Below are 24,026 nucleotides of genomic sequence, written 5' to 3' on the forward strand. Positions count from 1 at the left end.
ATTAAACTGAATATTTGATGCATAATGATATTAATTGCTAAAGGCTCATCAGTTCAAAATTTTACTGTAATTTTAATATTTATTTTCAATATTTGTAATTTTAATATTTATATAGAAAACATTTGTAATATAATTCGTTTTCAGTAAAGCACCAATGACGCAGTAGGTTTTAGGCTTCTGCAGTGAGGCGATACCCAAACTCTTGTTTGTAGTTATTTTTATTCGATTCAAACTTGATTTGTATATTCTTTTTAAGTTTCACTCGTTTTAAGATTTATTTATTCATTTACATTAATATATATTGTATGTTTGTTCGCATTGATTGTTTATTTAATTTCTGTTCGTTTTAAGTTTCATTTATACTTTAGTAGCAAAATATTTGTTTTCGTTTTAAGCTTGATTCTCATGTTCAATCTAAACATTACTCGCTTTAAGATCTATTTATTCATTTATATTAACACCTGTTGCATGTTTTTTTCTATGATTGTTTATTTAATGTCTGTTTGTTTGGGGTTTCATTTATTCTTTAATAGTAATTTCTGGTCGTTTTGAGTTTGAATTTTATCAGGTATTTGTATCTCCTGAGCTTAAGTTTAAAATGGCCTTTACTTTTCTTTGAAAAACTTATTTTTCGGAAAGTTTTTTTTTATTAATTTTTGTTCGTTTTTGATTGCAAAAAGTTTCAAGTTTTTATGGCATGGGGGGGGGGGTTACTTACTGTCCGATTATTATTGACTTTAAAAAACAGATCTAGAACTTTAAATTTAAATCGAATGATGTTTTTTTTAAAGTCTATACGATTCCGTTTTTGATCAAAATCTCATATATGAACAAAAGATAGCCGGCATAACCTTAGGACAGCGACTAACAATAGTGAATGGATTGAAAAAATAGCTCTCATCCTAGTGTTTGAACTACTTCACTTACTGAAAAAGAGGGATCACGATTGTTTGGAATTGACCTTAATAGGGTTTTGTGTGCCAAAGCAGTTTTGCATCTATCACAGAGTATGCATTTTAACCTTATAATTCGACAATTATAATAGATTTCCTATGTGTTCTTCCCATACAAAACCCCTTCCCATAAGTTATAAACCCCCCTTAATAAGTTAGGCCCCAGGGCATAACTTAAAACGCCTACCCCCGGGCCCTGGTGGGCTGTGTCGACACCGGAGTTTTTTTTTATCAGAACTTTAAACTGTTTTAACAAAATGTCTATCTAAACGCCTTCTATAAAAACCTTATATGCTCCCAGGGCATAACTTAAAACTCTTGCCCTGAGGGTTGTGGGGGAGTATCCTCCTCAAAATATATTTTATATCTGGAAATCAACTACGCTGAACAAAATGGCCCAAATAACATCACTTTAGACTATTAAAAAGGGCACTAGCTCTTTGAATTTCTAATCGAATGAGCCTTTTTTGAAGTTTCTACAACAACGCCTTCTATAAAAAACTTATATGCCCCCAGGGCATAACTTAAAACCCTTGCCCTGAGGGTTGTGGAGGAGTGTCCTCCTCAGAAATATATTTTCTATCTGGAAATTAACTATGCTGAACGAAATGGCTATCTCAAAATTTTGATTGGATGTGTTTGGGGGAATGATGAGCGTGGGGGTTGGGGGCTAGTTGCCCTCCAATCACTTTCGACTGTTAAAAAGGGCACTATTCATTTGAATTTCCAATCGAATGAGCCTTTTTTGAAGTTTCTACGACAACGCCTTCTATAAAAACCTTATAAGCCCCCAGAGCATAACTATAAAACCCTTGCCCAGAGGGTTTTGGGGGATTGTCCTCCTTAAAAACATATTTTCTGTCTAGAAATCAACTACGCTGAACAAAATGGCTATCTCAAAATTTTGATTAGTTGTGTTTGGGGGAATGATTGGCGTGGGGCGGGGGGGGGGGCTAGTTGCACTCCAATCACTTTCAACTATTAAAAAAGGCAATATCCCTTTTAATTTCAAATCGAACTAGCCTTTTTTGAATTTTCTATGACAAAACCTTCTATAAAAACCTTTTATGCCCCAAGGGCATAACTCAAAACCCTTTCCCTGAGGGTTGTGGAGGATTTTCCTCCTCAAAAACATGTTTTCTATGTCAAAATCAACTATGCTGAACAAACTGGCTATCTAAAAATTTTGATTGGATGTGTTTGGGGGAATGATGGGCTTGGGGGGGGGGGGCTAGTTCCCCTCCTATCACTTTCGACTATTAAAAAGGGCACTATCCCTTTGGATTTCCTATCGAATGAGCATGTTTTGAAGTTTCTACGACAACCCCTTCTATAAAAACCTTATATGCCCCCAGGGCATAACTTACATTCGTTGCCATGATGGCTATGTGGGATTTTCGTCCTCAAAAAAATAATTTCTATCTGGAAATCAGCTACGCTGAACAAAATGGCTATCTCAAAATTTTGATCGGATGTGTTTGTGGGAATGGTGGGTGTGGGGGGGGGGCGCCAGGTTCACTCCAATTATTTTCGACTATTAAAAAGGGCACTAGAACTCTCGATTTACAATCGAATGAGCCCCCTTTGAAGCTTCTACGACGACCCCTTCCATATGAAGTGCCTCTGGGGAAAAAAAAAAATAATAAATAATAAAACATTGGAGCCGTATGGTCTTTACTATAGGCAACGCTATAGCGTTGCCTCTGATATAGAAAGCACTATAAAGTCAAACAAAAGACAATATTGTGTTTCGTTTAAAGATGGAGATTGATATAAAGTCTTTCGTATGACTTTTTAAACATTAAATTATTACAGAGAATAAAGTTATGCAGAAGACTTTAGTTGTCTAATTTAATATATGATCCACTAAAATGGCATACAGCAGAAATTATATTACATGACTGATACATAGAGAAAATAACAAAAAGTCATACAGATGGCTTTTTGTAGCCTAGGCCTACACAATCTCATGTATAGAGTAGCCTAATTAAAGTCATACAGATGACTTTTTAATATATCATTCTACTATAAAGCATTATGAATAAAGTCATACAGATGATTTTTTATACCTCCTGCTATTATAGAGCAAACATAAATAAAGTCATACAGATGATTTTTTATAAGTCCTGCTATTATAGAGCAAACATAAATAAAGTCTTACAGATGACTTTCTAATATATCATTCTACTATAAAGCATTATGAATAAGACATACAGATGACTTTTTATACCTCCTGCTATTATAGAGCAAACATAAATAAAGTCATACAGATGACTTTTTATAACTCTTACTATTATAGAGCAAACATGAATAAAGTCCTGCATATGACTTTTTATGCCTTACCTCATAATATTATAAAGCAAACATGAATAAAGTCTTACATATGACTTTTTGTTGTTTTCTCTGTGTATCAGTCATGTAATATAATTTCTTCTGAATGACATTTTAGTGGATCATATATTAAATAAGAAAACCAAAGTCTTCTGTATAACTTTATTCATAGTTCTCTATAATAATTTTATGTTTAAGAAGTCTTACAGATGACTTTATATCATTCTCCATCTTTTCTCTAGAAATAGAAATATATAATTACAAATATACAAGGCATAAAAATTTGTTTGTATGACTTAATTCATGTTTGCTCCATAAAAGTATGAAGTTTAAAAAGTTATCTGCAGGACTTTGTTCATGTTTGCTCTATAATAGTGTAAGGTATAAAAAGTCATCTGTATGACTTTATTCATGTTTTCTCTATAATAGTGAGATATATAAAAAGTCATCTGTATGGCTTTATTTTTGCTTGCTCTATAATAGCATGACGTACAAAAAGTCATTTGTATGACTTTAATTATGTTTGCTCTGTAAAAGAATGAGGCATAAAGTCATCTGTATGACTTTGTCATTTTACATAATAGGAGAGAGCATGTCTTGTCTTCTGTTTGTCTTCTGATATTGTCTTCTGTTTGTCTTTATACTGCATTCTATATAAGAGTAAATGACAATATTCTATCACTCAGATATAAAGAAAATTTTTTATATATTGTCATATGTAGGTAACCCCAAAAACAAACACGCATCCGTGATCTTTCTTCTCGCAAAAAATGCAAAATCCATAATTTTGAATATAGGAGTATGAAACTTCTACAGTAAGGGTTCTCTGATACGATGAATCTGATGGTGTGATTTTTACTGAGATTCCTTAACTTTTTGGGGGGGTTTCTCCCTTTTTCGAAAACCAGGCAAATTTTCTCAGGTTCATAACTATTGATGGGTATCACTAAAATTGAAGAATCTTATATATTTGGAATAAGCATGATAAGCTGATTCCTTTGATGTATCTACTGATATCAAAATTCCGTTTTTTAGATTTTCAATCCTTACATACAGTTCGTTACCATGAACTGTTTGGTTAACTGTTATTATTGTTGATTTTAAAGGATTGACTCATATCGTTAGTCGCAGCTTCACCTGATATTTGTTCCAGGATATCCATTTAGTCTACTTTTTAGATTTTTGAAACAAATCTCTAAGACCGTTAGATCATCTATTAATTTCCATCTATCAGACAAGTTGACACCATGGTTATTAATCATTGCGAGAAATGAAATTGGACCTAAGAAGGTTCTCTGTGGCACTCCATTTTGAATTGGAGGGGGATCAGAATATTCATTAAGGTATTTGACAAATTGGACTCTATTAGAGAGGAAAGACGTAATTATTCTAATTGAAAAGGGGTTAACTTGAAATTCATTGGATAGTTTTCTACCAATGTATTGTGGTTGATTAAACCAAAGCTTTTTCAGGTCCACCGCTAAATATTGAAATAGGTATTGGGTTTTTCAAGCGTGCTATATATTTTATCCATAAAGTGAACGATAAAGTGGGTGGTGGATGTAGAGTGTAAGTTTCCGAATTGCCTCTGGTCAACATTTGGAATTATTTTTACTTTCAACCACTTACTTTCAACTTTACTTTCAAAAAGCTTTCATATAATTTAGAGAAAATGGGAGTAAGTGTAATGGGTGGAAACCATAAAAACCTTGCTTGTTACCTTTCTTTTTCACAGGAGTGATAAAACCTAATTTCCAACAACGAGGTAATTTACCAGTAGAGGTAATTTCATTAAAAAGTATGGACAAACGTTTTGGAAGATTGTCAGCAAAGACTTTAATTAATTCGATTTGAATGTTAAGCGGACAAGTGCTTTGCTTATGCTCTTAATTTTTGTCTCCACGTCTAAGGGCAAGATAAAGAGAAAATTAAGAGACTTCAAATTATAAAGAGTGTCTAAAGTGAGGGAAGGGAGGCTTTGTACTATGGAGGCAAAGAATTTTTTTTAGATTATGAGCTGTAACTAATGGCTCTTATTGGAGAGGGAAATCAATATTATTTTGTGTTTTCCAATAAATTCTCTTTATTCTATTGTACCATTGTTTTGTCTTAGTAGAGAACAAATCCTTGATCTGATGCTTATAATATGAAAATGCAGATTTTCGTATCTCTTTTTTTGATATGTTAACGCAGGGAGTAAGCTTCGGACATTTTACCATGCTTCAGTAAATTCACTTTAATTCTAATTAATTTTTTCAATTGACTTGTGATGTATGGTTTGTCGTTAAAACATGTTTTCACCTTTTTCTCAGGGAAGGAGTCTGTGTATTTAGTTTTAATCAGCCTTTGAGAGTTAGAATCTTTATCATCAATGTCATTGCTCCCCATAAGAAACAGCCAGTTGTCTCTTAGATCAAAAAGACCCTCATTGTTAATTGGCCAATAAGAGAATTCAGAAAGAGAGAATTTTTGATTATAACTAGAAAGAGGTTTCATTAGTAAACAAAAATGGTATCTTCCCCCTAAAGGCAGTAAAGGCACTGGTGGGCAATAAAAAATATGCATATTTATGCAAATCAGATCACGGGTAGAATTACTTTTATTTGTTGGTTAGTTTTCGATCATTAGCATCACCTACCTGAAAAATACTAGTGTTTGGGTATTTACAGAGGACAAAGTCGGCACTACTATGCAACTGTTGGTTGAATCGCTGTCTTTGTGCACCATTTTGATTCGGGGAGTAATAAAAACAGCAAAATTAAAAGTATGTCATCATAATTTGGCAGAAATTCTTTAATTGAGAAATTTTAGCATGAATTCATTTCTTCTTTCCTGTTTATCCTTCACATACGCCAAACAGCCTCATTCCATTCAGAAGTGGTTAAGAAATTATGGTTTGAATTGAATTTTTCCTTCCTGTGCATCTTTGCAGACGCCAAAATAACACGTTTCTTCATTCTACGGTGAAAAATCCGCAATTTCAATTGAATCAAGTAATTTTTGCGTGAATTCAATTCTCCCTTCTTGTTTGCCCTTCACAGACTCGTACACGCTAAACCAGTGGTTCCCAACCGACTTATAAATCAAATAATCCAAATCAAGTAGTCGCAGGCATCAAGCCATGGTTTAATTGTAGAAAAAGCCAAGACCGATAGTCCGGGTGAGAGGCAAACTCGGGCATAAGTCGTTTTTAGGATTGTATAAAAATGATATCATGTCACTTGTTGATAGATAAGTCTATCATCCATCCGGTCATGTCTCAACTAGGGATTTCTAAGATCATGAGGGACGCCTCTTGATATTTAGATTTTGCTATTCTAAATTTTACGTGTATTCACCTAAAGAAAGACTTGGTTTCTTTTTTGGGTCGGCCTCTTGTCTTATTTTATACTAATAAAAATAGTTTCTGAATACAACACCTTTTATACGATGTATAATGTCATTGTAATTCTATTATGTATCTCTTTTGCTCTTTGAATGCGTTTGAATATGACGTCATTCATATTAAAAATGCTCTTTTTGAAAATTAAGGCTCTAAAGTATAGTCAGCCACAGAAGGGTGCACATCCTGCCATGTCCCAAAATATTGCCATGCCCCATCGGTGAGGCCCGCACCCCCTGTTGGGAATCACGGTGCTAGACTAAGACGTTCTTACATTCCATTGTAGTTTTCCATTCCGTTCATTGGAGTTCCATTGTAATCCATTGTAGTTGGTTGTGCAACACGGCCCTCCAAAGGTAAAAGTACGTATATGCACAATTTTTCACTTCTCGACTTAATGCCACCACCATACTAAAAAAAATGTGCTGAATCGAATGGTATATGTAAGAAGGCTCTAGTCCAAATATTAACGGAAATAGCATATGGATAAAGTACGTATCTGAAAAATTTCTGGGCGCATCCAAAGGTAAAAGTACGTATCTGTGTAGATACGTACTTTCACCCTTGGTACGTACTTTTGCCTTTGGCCGGCACATTAAAATGAGAAAGGAAACCAAAGGTCAATGTACGTATATGTCATGATTCAGCACAATCATCATTGTTTGTTTACCAGAGCAGAGCTGAACAACCAGCAACTCTGAGCTATTAAAGAGTACTGGCATAGAATGTCAAGAGGCTTTCTAAATTTACAGAGAGCGTTGGTTATACAAAAGGAAAGAGATTTAAGGTAAGAAAATTTTGCTTCATACTATTTTGGAACCTTTTCTCCAAGTAGGCCTAAACCCTCTGGTAAAACCCCATCTGTACTACCAGGTAGGTACAACAGACCCGCTACAACCAGTTTACACAGCTAGCTATGTAGCTGTCGAATTAGTACAGGAGAGCAGCGTCATACCAAATTACCAACCAACCACCTAAAGCCATTTTTTTAGTATTGCCTACAAACATGACTTACCTTTGAAATAAAATAAAAAACAAGGGATGCATCAAAATAACCCCTAGAACCTTCTCTGTCATCTGAGATAATAAGGTATTAGTTTGGTCAACTATTACAACATTGAGAAAAAATTGAGGGCCTCTAAATATTGCTTACCTTAGAAACAAAAAAAAATGTATCAAAATAGCCCTAGAACCCCCTCTTTCATCTGAGATAATCAAGGTTGATAACAAGTTCTTAGAATTCCAATTTTTCAGGACATTGGCATGTCAAGCAAGTACAAATGAGGCATCAACTTCAAATACCGACTTGCCATCTTCCAGTGAAGAGCAACGAGGAGCTAGTTCCTGTTCCCCCCCAGAAATCATCCAGATAAATCAAACAACAGACATATCACCCAATTTTTCTGGACATTCTCGATCAAGGGACACCACTGATGGAGAAGCTAAAACTAAGGCACAGTTAAAACACTTTGCTGATGAAGAATTCGAAAAAGAAGATTTAAGTAGAGGTGATAGTGATGAGTCTGATATTGACTGGGAGGACGTTGAAGGGACATTTGGGTCTTCTGATGATGAAAGGCAGACAACTTTGAAGAAGAGGAGAAAGCTCTTTACAGATTTAGTTCCTCTTTCGGTCAGTAATGATCTTACATCAGATCATCCAGAGTACAATCTGATCCATTTTCCTACCGATCCTTTCCTGCCCTTGGAAGATTCGGCTTCGGATGCAGCAGCTTATGAGACCCAAGATGACCAGCTAAATTTGGACAATCAACCATCTAATGAAAGCAACAATACTGTTTGTGAACCTGATTCCTCAGACCATGTCATGTGTGTAATTGACGCTGTAGCAGCAAGGTCTGTGGGACAAGATAGAGAAAATAGACGTGAAGAAAATGGTGGAGGAGAAGGAAGGTCTATTGTTGACCTTACTCCAAAACGAGTTCGCTCAGAAAAAGATAAATTTGAAAGAGATGTTAAGAAGTATCCATTTCCTGACGAACATGGCTGTAAATCTAACAAATGTACAAACTCATGTTTGAAGTTTTCCAGTGTAGAATTCAGGAAAATTTATGACACATGTTGGAGCAAAGAATATAAATCAAGACAAATTTGGCTCGCTTCTTTGCTGACATTCCTACCAGTTAAAAGAAGGACTATTGCCCCAGAAGCTGCGTGTAGAAAAAAAAACTACAGTTAGGTACAGCCTTCCCAGAAATTCGAATGACGACCCCACACTTACCTCAAAAGTTGAAAACTTCCCAGTTTGCAAGTCTACATTCCTTGGTTGTCTAGGATTAGGCAAGAATGACAGAGTGATTTTTACAATCAAGTCAAAAATTGAAAGGGATGCTCTTGGGAATGAGCTCAAGGACGGAAGGGGCCATAAAGTGGCAGGGCCACCAAACAAAGTTGATCGAAGCCTTGTGATGCAGCACATTGAAAGCTTTCAGCCAGCAATTCCACACTATCGTCGAGCTCACGCTCCAAATATTCGGTACCTTTCTCGTGATTTGAGCTACAAATTTATGGCAGAAGACTTTAATGAAAAATATCCAGCAAATAAAATCTGTGATGAGACATATAGGAAGATTCTTAATGGTATGAAAGTATTATTGTGCATGCCCCAAAGTGACAGCTGTGACATTTGCACACTATTAAAAGAGAAAGTAGGGGCTGCGAGAACTCCTGGTACAAATGGTGAGGCAACCGAGAAAGAGACTGAACTGTACAGAAAGCACATAGATCTTGTTGAAAAGGTTTCAAAAGCATTTTCTGAAGATAAGCAGAAATACGAAAAAGATTCAACTACCATGTTGTTCACCGTGGACCTACAAAAAGTGTTATTGCTTCCCATCATGCACAGCAGAAAGGAGGCCTTTTTTCTATCAAGACTCGTGTGTTTTAATGAGACGTTTGCCCCCGTTAAGGCCACCCAACAAAACCAGAACCTTTGCGTTGTTTGGAACGAATCTCGACAAGGACGTGATGCACCTGATATAGGTAGTGCCTTCCACAAGGTCTTAAAGATGAATAGGGATATCTTGCACTTCATTTTTTATACTGACAATTGCTGTGCCCAGAAAAAAAATTGGACAATTTTTAGTGAATTTGTACTGATAGTCAACAGTGAAGGAGGACCTGAAACGATTCGTATCAAGTATCTAGTGAAAGGCCATATGCACATGGGGGCTGACTCCATACACGGATCGATTGAGTCTCGAATTCGAAAAAGGGATGTTCTTGACTTTGAGGATTTGTGCGACACCATAGAAAAAGTAGAAAATTCACGAAAGCCGTGAAAATGGACATAGAAGACTTTTGCCAGTGGAAAAGCTTAAAAGCTCCTGGCATCGTCATGAAGAACTTGGGCGTGACCATTGATGAGTTCAGTGAGGTCTGTTTTAAGAAGGGAAAAACAGAACTGTTCTATAAAACTAGCCCTGAGGGTGAAGAAAAGAGTCTAAGTTTTGTGCCAAAAAAGCTGGTTAGTACAATCAACGAGGCAAAGTATCCTTTGCCAGATCCGATTCTTGGCGCAAGGGGGGTAAAGCCAGAAAAGAAAAAGGCCATCTTAGAAAAACTTGTACCTTTTATGAATGAGAATCGCCGTACATTTTGGCGCACTATGCCTTCATCAACAGCTTCTGTCGATTTGCTGAAGCACGGCTGTGTTTCTTAGCTGCCTGCAGTATTTCAGTGATTTATTTTTATTTTTTTTATTTTTTAACTTCTAATTATTTGAATAAAAAAATGACTTGTTGTACATGCTTCATACGTGGTTTTACCTTCGGTATACGTCATAGATACGGGGTTTTGGGCAGAGTAAAAGTGCGTTTTATGTTTTATACAGACTTTTACCTTTGGGACTTCATTCGAATTCGAGTCTCGAGTCAAAGGTAAAAGTACGTATATGTCATATACGCACTTTTACCTTTTGAGAGCGCCTCTTTATATGAGTAACGGTCCAATGGTAAAAGTACGTATCTACTGTTTCAGGCTTCGGGGCAGTAATAATAGAAAATTTTACTTAAAAATATGAAATCCCCATATTTGTTTACCTATTTAACTAATTTCCAGAATTAGCCAGTGTCCAGTTTCACCGTAAACCGTATTTGAAGCTCTCAAAAGTACTCAAACTTTGAGCCGTGATTTATCGAAATAATGAAAAGTGTAGATACGTACTTTTACCTTTGGAGGGCCGAACATTGTCCAATTCCTCCTTCCTGTTAATGCATCAAAGAATCATTCACGCAAAAACGAACTGTAGCCTGAAAATAAATACTTAATCTCCACAGACAATCGCCAAAATTTCAGAAGAAAAATATGTCCATCGTTGTATATCGGCTTTCAAGCTTAGATGCAGACAACCGTCCTAAAGCCCTAAAATTTAATTTTTCTAAAAGAGTAAGAAAAAAAATATGGCCCTGACCAACAGTGATTGTATGACTAATATTTTTCCAAATGTAAAAAACTTCGTATTTAAAAAATCTTGTCTAAAATTTTCTAAAACATATAAAACTTTAATGATTCAATGCCTTAAGCCGGGATTGCAATGCGTGCACTCCTTTTGTAATGCAAATATTTATCTTCAATCCCATACAAATAACAGTTCAATAGGGACAAATCCTTTTATTAGACAGTGATGATCACTGTAATTATGTATGTAACCGACATATCCAGAGATTTGTTATTGTTTTCTCGTCTAATAAAAAGATGTGTCCTTATTGAACTCGTGTAAAGGCTGCGTGGTCTTCGAAAATACTTTCAATTCAAAATTTAAATTTAGTTTTCTGTTCTTTTTTTATATTGCCTGCATTGGTTTAAAATGTTATATTTAAGCAAACCATCCTAAAAAGTTAAAATTTGTTTTTCTTGAGTCAAACCCATTTTGCCAAAAAAAAGAAAAAAGAAGCAAAAAACTTATAGTAATGCAAGATTCGGAAGACAAATTTGACATTAGCATACAAATCTACTAAATATCTGAAGAGATTTAGTTTCTCTTTCAAAAAGAAAACATTTTTATATAGCGCTTCTGAACAAAATTTTATGTTTTCAATGTCTTGTGATGAGAGGTGGAAATCACCAGAAAAAAACATAATATATATATATATATATATATATATATATATATATATATATATATATATATATATATATATATATATATATATATATATATATATATATATAAAATAAAAAATATATATGCAAATCTCCAGATGTCGAGGATGAGACTTAGGATAAAGGCTTCGTGCGTTCGTGATTACAGGGATTCTTAACTTTGGACGTCTTTACCTATTGGGGTGTAGAAAACAAATATGTTTCGCATGAGAATTGATCTCTGGGTACTGGTGCTCGATCTTCTATGCATATATATATATATATATATATATATATATATATATATATATATATATATATATATATATATATATATATATATATATATATATATATATATATATATATATATATATATATATATATATCTTGTAGATGACCATATTCCGAATGCCGGTCCAACCACTTCGGGTTGTGGCTACAATTGATTTTACTTATTGATAGATAAAAATATTGATATTTATTATTGATAGGTAAAAATAACGCCATGTTTTAGACAGAGATGATTTACGGCTTTTTTTTGCCGAGTTGGCGCTAAATTATTTGTAAAGTTATATTAAACAGTGGATTAGTTTGTTAAATGGGTTGCATGTGACAATTGTACCATTTAGTGGATATTAGAGGATATAGTACTGAAGTATAATGTACTGAAGTATAATGTAACCCTGGAGTGGTAAAATTGGTAGTTTAACTGGGAGTTTGGTATTAAATTATTGTGTTCAGAAATAAATTATCTTGTAATGTATTAAAGTCGCTTTTCATTCCAATGTATTGATAAAGACTCAATTTAAAATCTTTACTTAACATAAACCCATAGAGTGTTTGAAATATAATTTAGGTTCAAGTTGGTGGAGTGGTTAGCACAGGCGTTGGAACAAATAAGAAAGCAGCCAAACGCAAAGCAGCAGAAGAAGCTCTCAAAATTCTTCGTCCTGGTTATGTTCCATTAGATGCTCCATCGAAACCAAATCCTGAGAAACCCCAGGAAAAGGTTATAACAAGTGGAAGGAACCGGCAACCAGTACCAGGTGTGCTTTTAGTCCCGGATTCCGTCTCTCAAGTTGCTGGTATTGGTGAGAGTAATTTTTTATTAACTATGAATAATTAGCAATGAAAAGGATTTATCATAAAATATCCCCCATCTCTGAGATTCAACTCACATCCTTCCCGCATTCTAGTCAGGTCCTTTGATCCATGACAGTATATTGAAAGAATGTGAAAATTAGAAATATCCCTTAGATATATTAATGCAATACCTTCGCTGCAGGTCTTCTGTATGGGGAGGGGGCAGAAGTATTACCCAGAAGAGAATGAGTAAAATGATTTTGGGCCCATTTGGACTAAAATACCCTTTTATGGCAGAAAATGGCTGAAATTGAGACTTTCCTGGGGTGTGACCTCTTTGTTACTGGAAAAGAGACTTAACCATTAAATTTTTGTTCTAATAATCCCTATTCTGACAATTAATGACTTTTGGCAACCATATGTTCACCCATCTGTCTTAGTAAATATCTGAAATTGCATATTTTCGTAGATAGAAGCTTGATATTTGTTTTAAGGTTCTCAGTCGTAATGAATTTCACGGTATAATTTTCGTTAGGTTTGCACTTGTTTTGGAAGGTTTTTCATGCTTTTCTAAATTATGCAGATTTTCTAACGCTATTAACTTTTGATAGGTCAGTATAAAATTGAATTTTTTTTTCACATTTAGGAATTAAGACTCAATGCTAAAGGTGTTGTTGCAATTAGTTCATAAGCAATTAGTTAAAATTTTCATACTTTAAATCCTAGTAAAAATTTGACATTCATACTTTAAATCCTAGTAAAAAATTGACAAAATGAGAAGGGCCCTTTTGTTTTGGGTAAAACGACATGCGCCTGAGCTTAGAAAAACTGAGGGGAAAATAAAATAAGACTGAATTGCGGGAGCTTCCAGGTATTTGGTATCATAAATCAAAATATTTTATGTATTTCTAAAGATCTTGGGCAAGAGGAAGTAAATATGATTGCCTCTTTGTATTGGTTTCGTAGATTACTAAATTGTTTTAATTACAACTCGGAATGCTAGATGTCTTCGTTTGGGTATCGGGGATAAGGGCCGCAAATTTATCCAGGAAAATTTGCCCTTTTTGGGGTTCATTCTCACCCACCTGTCTTTTATAGGTTGAGTGTTTTCTTTTTCTCCTGTGTCTGCTTCTATTTCGCTTTTAACTTTTAACAGCAAACTTCTTTTTTCAAAATTCGAATTACGTCCTACTATTTGAATTTCTCACAATCAACATTGCTTAGTAATTATCATTAATTCTTTAGGTAAATCTGGAGCACCGAAAGATTTCTCCAATGATTTAATTGCTGCAAAAGTTCCTGCTATTGGAACTGGGGGAACAGTTCGGCCTTGGGATCAACTCCAGTATTTATCGAAAATTCTCAATTTCCAGGTTACATCCACAGATTTTCCCAAGGTATCTTCATTTACTTTTATTTATTACTATTAAAGAGTACTTGCTAGTATTGTTTTTTTTTATTTATTAAAACTAATGTGCAGTAAGCAAAAGGTTGCCCTAGTATTGTTTGTATCTTATTTACATTTAGCTTTGCGTGCTAGCCGAAAGGCAATTCTCACTTTTAGCATGGTAGGCGTAGACGTTATCACATTTTGACTGGAATTGCAAATGCTTTTGTGCTTTCTATTGCGAACTTTCTAAAAGTTCGTTTTTAAATAGCATATTAAGAAAATCTAGTTTCAAATCCCCAGAGGTTTCAATGCTTTTCTCGTTTTAGTATTTGGTAGAAAAGCCTTTAGTTTTGAAACAAAATTTAACATTTCAATTGTCATTTTATTAATAACCTGAATTATTCTAGTGTATGGCTAATTAGGGGAACACTAAAAAGAGAAACGCCGTTAGTATTGATAAAATTGACCACCTAACATGCTAATTTTATTCTAACTGTTTTTTTTTTTTTTAGAAAAGATGGAATTCTAGCTTTCTTTATATCTATTGTTCACCATTGCAACTTTTGAATGCTTTGTTAAAGTAGACACACTTTCCAGAATTTATTTTGAAGGGGACTGCAAGTTGGGAAAAAAGAGAATTGGAAGAAGCAAAAAGCAGGCGTTGACTCTCTTGTGAAGAATTTGAAAAAACCTGGAAAACCATAAAATGTAAAAATTTTAGAACTAAACCCGTAAAGTTAAAAGCTGGATGCTCCTCTCCGTGCACGTAATCAGGCTGGGGTTTCTTAAATGCTCTCACGATTATTATGTCGTTTTTAGAACGAATTAGTTTCATGTTAAAACAAAACAAAGGATTTAATAATTCATAATGAACAAGCCTGTGACTTTTCTATGTTATATCAAGAAGAATAGCTTAATTCTTTGCGAAGGAGCTTATTGCACAAAGCCAGGAAACATTTTTGATACTGCATGGGTTAGGAAAAACACATTCTGAATGATTAGTGTGCAGTCGAATGCCTGTAAAGCGGAATTTATAAATTGGGACGTGTTCGGTGTCCAGCAAAAGAAAAATATTAATTCGGCTTAGAATGGGTAAAACTATAGAATTTTTTTTTTTTACTAGAAATTGTGGACAGTAATCTTATCAGGGAAACAAAATTTTAATTTGCATTTGTCTTTGTGGTCCCAAATGGCCTTATGGGTCCCAGTCGTCAACTATCAAAATTAAATTATGATTTATAATATAATTTTATTTATTCTGTAATATTTTTATAATAATTTTATGATATAACATAATGTAGTTTATTATAATAAAATTTTATGCTGCTTTCACCTTTTCCACGCTTATACATTTAGTTTTTATTTTGTACAATTTGAATCGTAGCGTTTAGTTGCTTGGTTTATAGCTATGTGCCCTTTTCTCGTAGTTTGTACTAAATTAACTGTTTTTCCGAATCTCCACGAACAAGTTTATATTAAGTAACATACATGTTCCACCAGACCCCCCCCCGCATTCTCACAAAAGTAAAAACAATTGTTGTAAACAGTTGCATGAAAAAATGGACTCACCAAAATTGCCTTTAGAATAGTTGACATAATTAAAAAGGCTGTAGGTAAATCAACCGTGCTCTCTAAATACTGAAAGCTGCTATTTTATTCAGCAGTCTTCGAAAAATATGAAAAAGAAAGAATGAAGAATATGCTTGATTCAGAATATGTGCCCAAAAATTTACCCATTATTCTTGAACAGAACATAACGTGAGCAATAAAGGGGGGGGGTGAGAGCAAGAAAGATTAAGGGATGAGGGGAAAATCATTAGCATGAATCGTAAACCGTCTTTGTTATATTTGTCCATGTGGTATAAAATACCATTGTATTGGATTTTAGTCAGGTTCGACCCACCGTAATGCAACAAACAAGATTATAGTCCAGGTTACTTTTCAAGCAATGACAGATACGGACTCTTTGACAGTGTTACGTCAAAATTATTTTTCTCTTAGGTTTCGAAATTTCAGAAATCTTTAAAAAAATACTTTCATATTTAAAAAACTAAAAGTCAAAAGTAAGGGAAATATATGATTTCTTTGTAAGCGGTATTTCCTTGGCTCTCAGCTGGCTGGTCCCACCAGCTACCTGAAAACATATAGATGATAAAAAAAAAGATTTTGGCCAACTTAAAGTCACAGCTCCTGAGGCATAAGCCTTGGCGATTCTTTGGTTTTTTGCATTGTTTTCTCCATGACTTTTCCTGGGGGAGGTGAGGGGGGGGGGGTTACGGAGGGCTATTGGGGAGTCCCTCTGCACCTGTCCCTTGCCTAAATATGTTATAGACTGTTTGAAGACATCTATGATTTTTTTTCGAAGATATTCATAATAATTGTATTATCAAGTTTTAAATTTACAGGGAAACAAAAGTGAGTACTTGTCATTAGTAACATTGTCAACTCAACCCCCGAAAGTTTGTCACGGTCAAGGTGCTACAGTCGATGAATCTCATGACCAGGTACAATTGGATTTTTCTTTTGCTAGTTCCTTTCTTTCCCTTATGTCATTTTTCTTTTAAACTCCGCTTTCCTCCCTTAGCCTCCTCTAAAGTATCAATTTATTCACCAATTCTTGCCCTTACTGAAAGATATCAGAAAATGTTAATTTCTTTTGTCACTAAAGATCATCAAATAAATTATCTTTGTCCCCGCCCCTGTAAAAATATTTTTATGTTTGTTCTCTTTCTTCTTTTTGCTATGTCTTTTATATTCCTTTTTTGCATTCCCCCTTGATAATTTTGATAGCTTCTTTTCTAAAGTATACATATAAATATATATACTGTTGGAAGACATCTATATATATTTATAATGTCTAAATATATAATTCAATTTGAATGAAATAAACACGCTGCAAAATATGGCTTGAGAAATCTGGGGAACTACCAACATCTTCAGGGATAGTTTTCGTTATCTGGTCATTAAGAGAACTATGATTTAAAGTTAGAAGTTTCATTTTAAAAGTTGACGTTTGCAATTATTATGTTTGCATAAATGTTCTTTTTTTTCTACAAAACTACTTATTTTGAACGGTTATGCACACACACAATATATATATATATATATATATATATATATATATATATATATATATATATATATATATATATATATATATATATATATATATATATATATATATATATATATATATATATATATATATATATATATATATATATATATAAGCTAAAAAAAAGTTATGTTTAAAACAAAATATACTGAAAAAACCCACCCCGTAAACAATGCAGTGCATCAAACTAAACCGATAAAGAAAAATACCGTAATCCAACTAAATAGGACTTTTACATAAATTCTAAGCGTTTAATATAAACTTACCTAAAGTAGTTATGTGTCTATTGGTCGTTTTTCTAAGGATTCCTAGAACTAGTTAATCATCCTAGAAGCACTCAATAAACGTCTTGTTAAATACTTAAGTGAAAAAATATAGTAAAGTAAATTTAACGTTTTTCTTCGGTTAAAAACTTGGCTTTCAAGAAAATCTAGGATATCGCCTAAAATATTTTTTACTGTTCACAACTTTTCTGTTCTGTTACAGATTGATACCGCTATTTGCTTGTTTTCTAGCTAGACCCAGAATTTGGGTCGTATAGAGATACTTCTGTTTCTAGCAAGTGTACACTAGCTAACACTGGCACTGTGCCATCATTGATTTTCAGTTGGGAGGCAATATAATTTGTACTCGGGATTCGAATTTTTTGCAAATAAATCTTTAATTTTAGTTACCCCAACTAAATTGTAAATTTTCCAGTTTTCATTTTACAAGAAATTAAATTCTCAATATTACCAATAAATTTGGAAATTTCCATTGTTTGACCACAATCTGTCATATGATCGTTGCTTATTCGTAAGGTAGTCGAATATATCTTTGGATCAACGTTGATTTAAATCTTTTTGTTTGTAAATTACTTACGCCTTTAGAAAGTCGCTATTTCAAAAGACATAAAAGGCAATAACAGGCCAAGAGAGATAAAAGTGTCTAACAATTGGCAGAGACCGTTATTGTTTTACAGAAGCTTGTTCGACAGATTTTTAGATTTTATTTAAAGCCATTATGCCTTATATATTGCTAGGCAAAGCTTGAGCCTCACTAACAGTTTTTACAGTCCTCTTTTAAGGGTGGTTTCAAACATTTATAAACCTCACATAAAACATTGGTGGCATGTCGTTAATTCAACGGCACATTTCTCGGACAGTTGTGATTAAAATAGTGATCTTAAAGTCTCAATCCATTGTTCTGGGAGGCTGTGGGTTCACAAGTTTGTTGGCTGCTCTTCCATTTGTTTTGTCGCTTTCAAAAGGCACTGTAATATCCTATCATCATCGGTTCTATGTGGCACGTGACCAGGAACAAAAATGGGGAACTCTTTATTAAGTCAACGTAAAGTAGAATATAGGAGTTTTACTTCTGTTAATGTCTTTTCAGAACGTTTCAATAAAGAGAATATGATTCTGTCACAAATTCAATAATATATTGGTGTCTGGCTTTCTCCTTTAGACAATAATGCTTTATTTGAATCTGCTTTCCATACGAATTTAAGGTCATTGAATTTTTAGTAATATGCAGCCAGGCAAAAAAAACGTACAATAGTTTCCTCCTCAATAGTAAATGGCATCAATTAATCTCAGAGTTTTCTTCATTATGTGTCATGTATGAAAGTGAAAACAGGCTTTATTGAACCTACCTTGTTGCTTTGTTATGGGCGGGGGAGGGGGGTATACGATTTATAGTATCTTTCGTCTGTTTAATTGCTGGTAATGAAGTTGCTTGTCACCCTGTAGTATAGTTTTTCATCTGAATCCTTGGGCTCTCCAAGTCTCTAGAAGAGCTCTAGAAGTTCGTATTTTTTCTCGCTGCCTTTAAAAATATTCTAAATGCTGTTCAAACATCAAACAAGGTCTAGCGAGTGTGATGAATGTGGCAACACTTCGCATCTAAGTTTCAATAGTTTCTGGTGGGCTGGTCACTTTTTTTTGACCGTTCAATTTCTATAAGGCTGTAAATATTCAATTTTCCCAATTAAGATAATTTCATTTATAACCAAGGAATTCTGCACCTTTCTGGAAGATAACAAAAGGTTGTCGAGCGAATTTGGCTCGACATGTCTTCTTTTGATATACAGTCGATTTTCGCTAACTTGAAATTCAGGGGACCACGTTTTTTATTCGAGTTAAGTATAGTTTGACTTATAAATGTAGCAAGTTATAGAGGTAAGCCAAACGAGAATTCGAGTTACAGAGGTACACAAGCGCTAAACTTACTCCCTGCAGCCACTCCAAAGTTAAGAATAACCCTGTTAGTGTATTATAGACCTGACATATCAAGACTTTGCTTTCAAATGTCGATAAAAAATTCAGTTTTCTAGGAAAAAGACACCTGAATATTAACAGAATCTGATACAAAAATGTGTTAAACAAAATTAATACATATCAAAGTTCACACGTTGCAACCTGCATACTGGGGTTTCGACTAACAGAGGTCCGTTGGAAAAACTGAGATACAGAGGTTAACTTTGACTTTTGGAGTCAAAGTGAAGATTAAATTGCGACTTATCTACTGAATTTCGAGTTATAGAGGTAATTTTCGGGTCACTTAGACTTACAGTGGTAAAATATGACCGCAGAATTGTTTCGAGTCATTCGTGGTTTTTTCTTCGACCTAGACAGTTTTCCAAGGGAGTTGAAAACAATTCGAGATATCGAGGATTTCGAGTTATCGAGGTTCGTGTTATCGAGATTTGACTGTATTAATTCTTTATGCATATAATAACAATTCAAAATATAGACTTAGGCAATCAAACCTTTTCTAACAATCGCATACAATTTTTTATATGACATAAAAATCCGTTTTTCTTTTAGGCTGCCGAAAGACTTCTTGCCCTGTTGGCGGAATCTGGATTGGATATTATTGCCACTGTGTCTCCGTCGGGAAAAACCGACAACGTTGGTAACAATGGGATTGTTCCTTAAAACATAAATATTTTGTAGCCTTCCTTGTATTTCTTTATTGGCACTTGATGTATTGATTTGTGTAGATGTATGTACATAGTGAGGACTGTAACGTTTATTTTTCTGTATGGCACAAGTGCAACTTGTCTATTTAACTTTTAAGCTACAGCTTTTCTTTGTATTATTATTGATTTTGATCACTTATTGGTGTATTTTAAGTCCAGGAGAGAAGAATAAATTTGTGTCTCTTCTTGGACGCTCGCTTAGTAAGTCATGTAGAAAGTAAATCACAGCAAATCAAAACTAACACAAGTTTAACATATGTCAGTGAAATTACCCCCGTATCTGCTTTATTCTATACAGTCGCCCGCATACTGTGTTTTTGGGAAAACCGGAATGCGGGAAGTGTATTAAATTTGTGAAGTAAGCGCAGTTTATTTGTGGAGGAAAAGCAAGCAAAGAAAAAGCGAAGTAAAATTTCAAATAAATATTTGGAAATGGACGAAGTTACATTTAACTATTCATGCTTGGGCTGAAATATTTCAGTGCAATGTTCAAAACGCAACATGATGAAAGGCAGAGTTGAAATAGTGCTAGAAAGGAGTTGTTAAGTCATAAGAGGAGCCATCTTTCTCGTAATAAACTTGAGTTGTTTTTATCCAAGGTCCACGAAGAAATCAGTATGTTAGTTTCCAATCAAAGAATGAGCCATTTTTGGAATCGCAAAGTAGTTTTAAGTTGTAAAGAGCAATTCGAAAAACATATTTTCGAATTAGGGTTTCATCCTTGCCAAAAATAAACTCAGAAGTTTAGCTGATTTCAAATAGGGATATGTTAGCCAGGCTGAAAAGCCCATAGAAAAATTTAAAGAATGGTTTTTATCATTAAAGAGGAAGAAAAATAAATCGCGTTTAAAACCCAACCGAAAAAGCAAGATCGATGTAGTATAGGTCTCTTTAACTAAACAGCTTTGTGTTCCTTGTGTTCTGAATGGCCTTGTGATAGCCTTTCAGGAATTTACCTCCTTGTCTACACACTTAGTTTTAGGTACTCAAAATTATCGATAACTCTACGCTGCTCCTCGATTGCACCTCTTCCCGTCTATTATCCTGACTGTCTAATTTGTGGTCTATTTTATAAATGGTTAGAAGCATTCAGTGGCCCTTCGTTATATCATTGCAAGTGATTTAAATTGCTTGTAATGCGGCCAATAATATTCATATTTTGACTGCAAAACTAAAGGCCCTGCCTATTTGTTACTAATATAGAAAGTATTTTGAAATATATTTGCTGTAATATCTCTTGGCAATTAACAGGCGTAATCAAAAATGGATATGCTTGTTTTTGAAAATTATTTTGGTGTGCAAAGTGGTTGGCAAAATCAAATGGGTCAAATCTTTTAAATTTTGCCTCGTAAGTTTTGTAACTAGTGATGATGACAAGGAATTGGGGGGGGGGATTAAAGTCCGATTCGCGCACGTGCTAACCTAGACTTGAATATCCAGGCAAAATAATTTTCGGCCAAGCGTCATTTTTTTTCTTTCTATATGCAGTTCTAATTGGTCCAATACGAATGCTGTCTAGAAAGTCGTGTTGAGCTAGGTGCAACATTTGGTTTGCAAAAATGCGCTGTCATGTGTTAATCTTGACAAAACCCCACTGTTTAAATAATCCAAAATCTGCTTTGATGATTTGCCATATTTAAACATTAGTGGATTTAGTTTAATTTTTTTTCTTACCATTTCAGACCCTCTAGTTTTTGAATGACCTTTACTCCTTTCCTGTTAAACACTAAGGTATTAGTTTTGGATTACTCGATTACTTTTAATTTTCTTATGTACTTGAGAATTACAAAAGGCATTTTGTGTTTAAGGCTTCACTTTTTTAGACGCCTTTAAACTAAGTGCTTACTTTATACCTGGTACACGCTATGACATAAGATTTTTATTGAATGCTTTTTATTAAAAATAGTAATATCTTAGTGTTATTTGTGCTTCAAGGTAACCAGTTAAGGTCAGTGTTGCTTGGGTCTGAATACGTTTTCGGGTTTCCAGGGTTAAGGATCATATTTATAAGCTTTGAAATAGGGTTTCTTATCTAGGGTTGTTCCCGGATCCTCAGGGTTCTTCAGAAGGTCAGTTCTCCCATTTCAACATGGTCCCTTAAAAATGGTAGTCCCAAGATAAATGACCTTTAAGGTATGTCATCAGTAGTTTGGACAAGTTTTGTTTGGACCTTTTTTTTAGAATGGAACTAGAATGGAGGGGAAAGTACTAACGCATTTTGTCTTTGAGATTATGTTAAGTAGCTAATGGAACTTATAATCGTTTCACGGACAAATTGATCCTGTGGAGTGCAACCGTTGATAATATGCTTCTCAAAAATCGTGAAAAATTCGTGTTTGAAATGCGAGGGCTAAGATGCCCAGAGGTTCATCGAAAGAACTACGATTAATATCTGTGTATTATGTGAAAACATGAAAAATATGGTGTATATTATTCAGAGGGTCTTTGGAACATGATTTATTTTAAAATTTTGTCAATGAGAAAGCGTTAACAATATTTTCTTACAATTAAAACAACGAATTTCAAATGCAGCAAATCAAATCTTGAATTATTACTTTCAGCAATTGACCAGTGAATTAAAACAAAAAGGAAAAAATTTAGGATGCACTAAAGGCTGTTGGTATATTAAACGTTGATAATGAAATAGTGTTTTTAATATTAATGAAGCAGTTCTTGGAGACCCACTAGGGATTTGTATATAAACAAAGTTTTTATGTTACTGTTCTCACTTTGGCTTAGTGCCAACAAAGGAATTTTTTAAGGGCCGTGATTCTTTATTTGAATATTTTGCCGCAGAGAGGTCCCAGGAACCCTGTTTTGTTGTGTTTATACTTGAATTAAAGGATTCTTGGTATTTCTTAATTTTGAGAGTCATGGTAGTTTCTTTGTATCTATTCTGTTGTTTACAGTCAAGCCAATAAAACTAACATTCTATCTCTTTGGATTTTTCTCCTTTAAATAGTTTGTCGTTAGTAAAGATTGTCGTTGAACAAGATGTCGTAACTGCATAGGGACATAATCGTGTGTGGAGTCCAGGGAAACGGGTTAGAAGCAAGAAGTTGAATTGTCAGTTGCAGCAAGGGAAGCAGCACATCCCTTCTAAAAATGGGAAAACAAATTCTTTTTAGACCGATCATCACTGTGGGGGCATGGTATAGACAGAACTACAAGCCTTTCAGTCCGAATCCCACAGAAAGAGCTTGGGCAAATTTCCTTTCCTGCTAAGTACAGACTGTGTTGGTGTAATACAGCGATGCCGTGAAACTTAGCTATCTTTTGTCATATGTATCTTCAAGTCATAGCTGCACCTAGGAGGGAGGGCATGCCTAATACTCCCAAAATCTGTCTGAAGAACGGCCTAAAAAATTTAACTCAATTCGGCCGAAAAACGCCCTTTCTTATACTTCACTTATTTTAAGAAAATTTCTCTGAAATGCCTCAAAATTGTGGCTCTGTAACTATGACCACTATACTCAAGACGCAAAAAAAAAAATAAAATTAGAAATAGAACAAAATGGCATATAGTTTTTTTTTGTAAAAAGGGTTCCTTCCACTTCTTATTTTGATATATTTGGTGATCACTAGACTTAACGAGCTTCTGTTTCCTCTACATGTAAAAGGGTAAGTAAAGGCCCTAGAATCATTTCACCTAGGAGGAAACCCGTCAAAACACCAAAATAAATGTATTGAGTAAACGAGTGAAC

General features: G+C 34.3%; 1 protein-coding gene across 2 annotated transcripts in view; it reads left to right on the forward strand.

Annotated features, from left to right (window-relative positions):
• Window positions 1–23,256, forward strand: part of LOC148945204 (double-stranded RNA-binding protein Staufen homolog 2-like) — a 67,642-nt gene extending 44,386 nt beyond the window's left edge. For both annotated transcript variants that reach the window (XM_089099309.1, XM_089099310.1), the window contains exons 12-15: window positions 12,629–12,863; window positions 14,101–14,252; window positions 16,651–16,749; window positions 20,168–23,256. In XM_089099309.1, the coding sequence (XP_088955435.1) occupies window positions 12,629–12,863; window positions 14,101–14,252; window positions 16,651–16,749; window positions 20,168–20,278 (597 nt within the window). In that variant the 3' untranslated portion in view covers window positions 20,279–23,256. The remainder of the gene's footprint in view (window positions 1–12,628; window positions 12,864–14,100; window positions 14,253–16,650; window positions 16,750–20,167) is intronic.
• Window positions 23,257–24,026: the final 770 nt, after the last annotated feature.

Source organism: Artemia sp. Qi Xiang Cuo, chromosome 13, assembly GCF_049724085.1.
Source record: "Artemia sp. Qi Xiang Cuo chromosome 13, ASM4972408v1, whole genome shotgun sequence".
NCBI classification, from domain to species: domain Eukaryota; kingdom Metazoa; phylum Arthropoda; class Branchiopoda; order Anostraca; family Artemiidae; genus Artemia; species Artemia sp. Qi Xiang Cuo.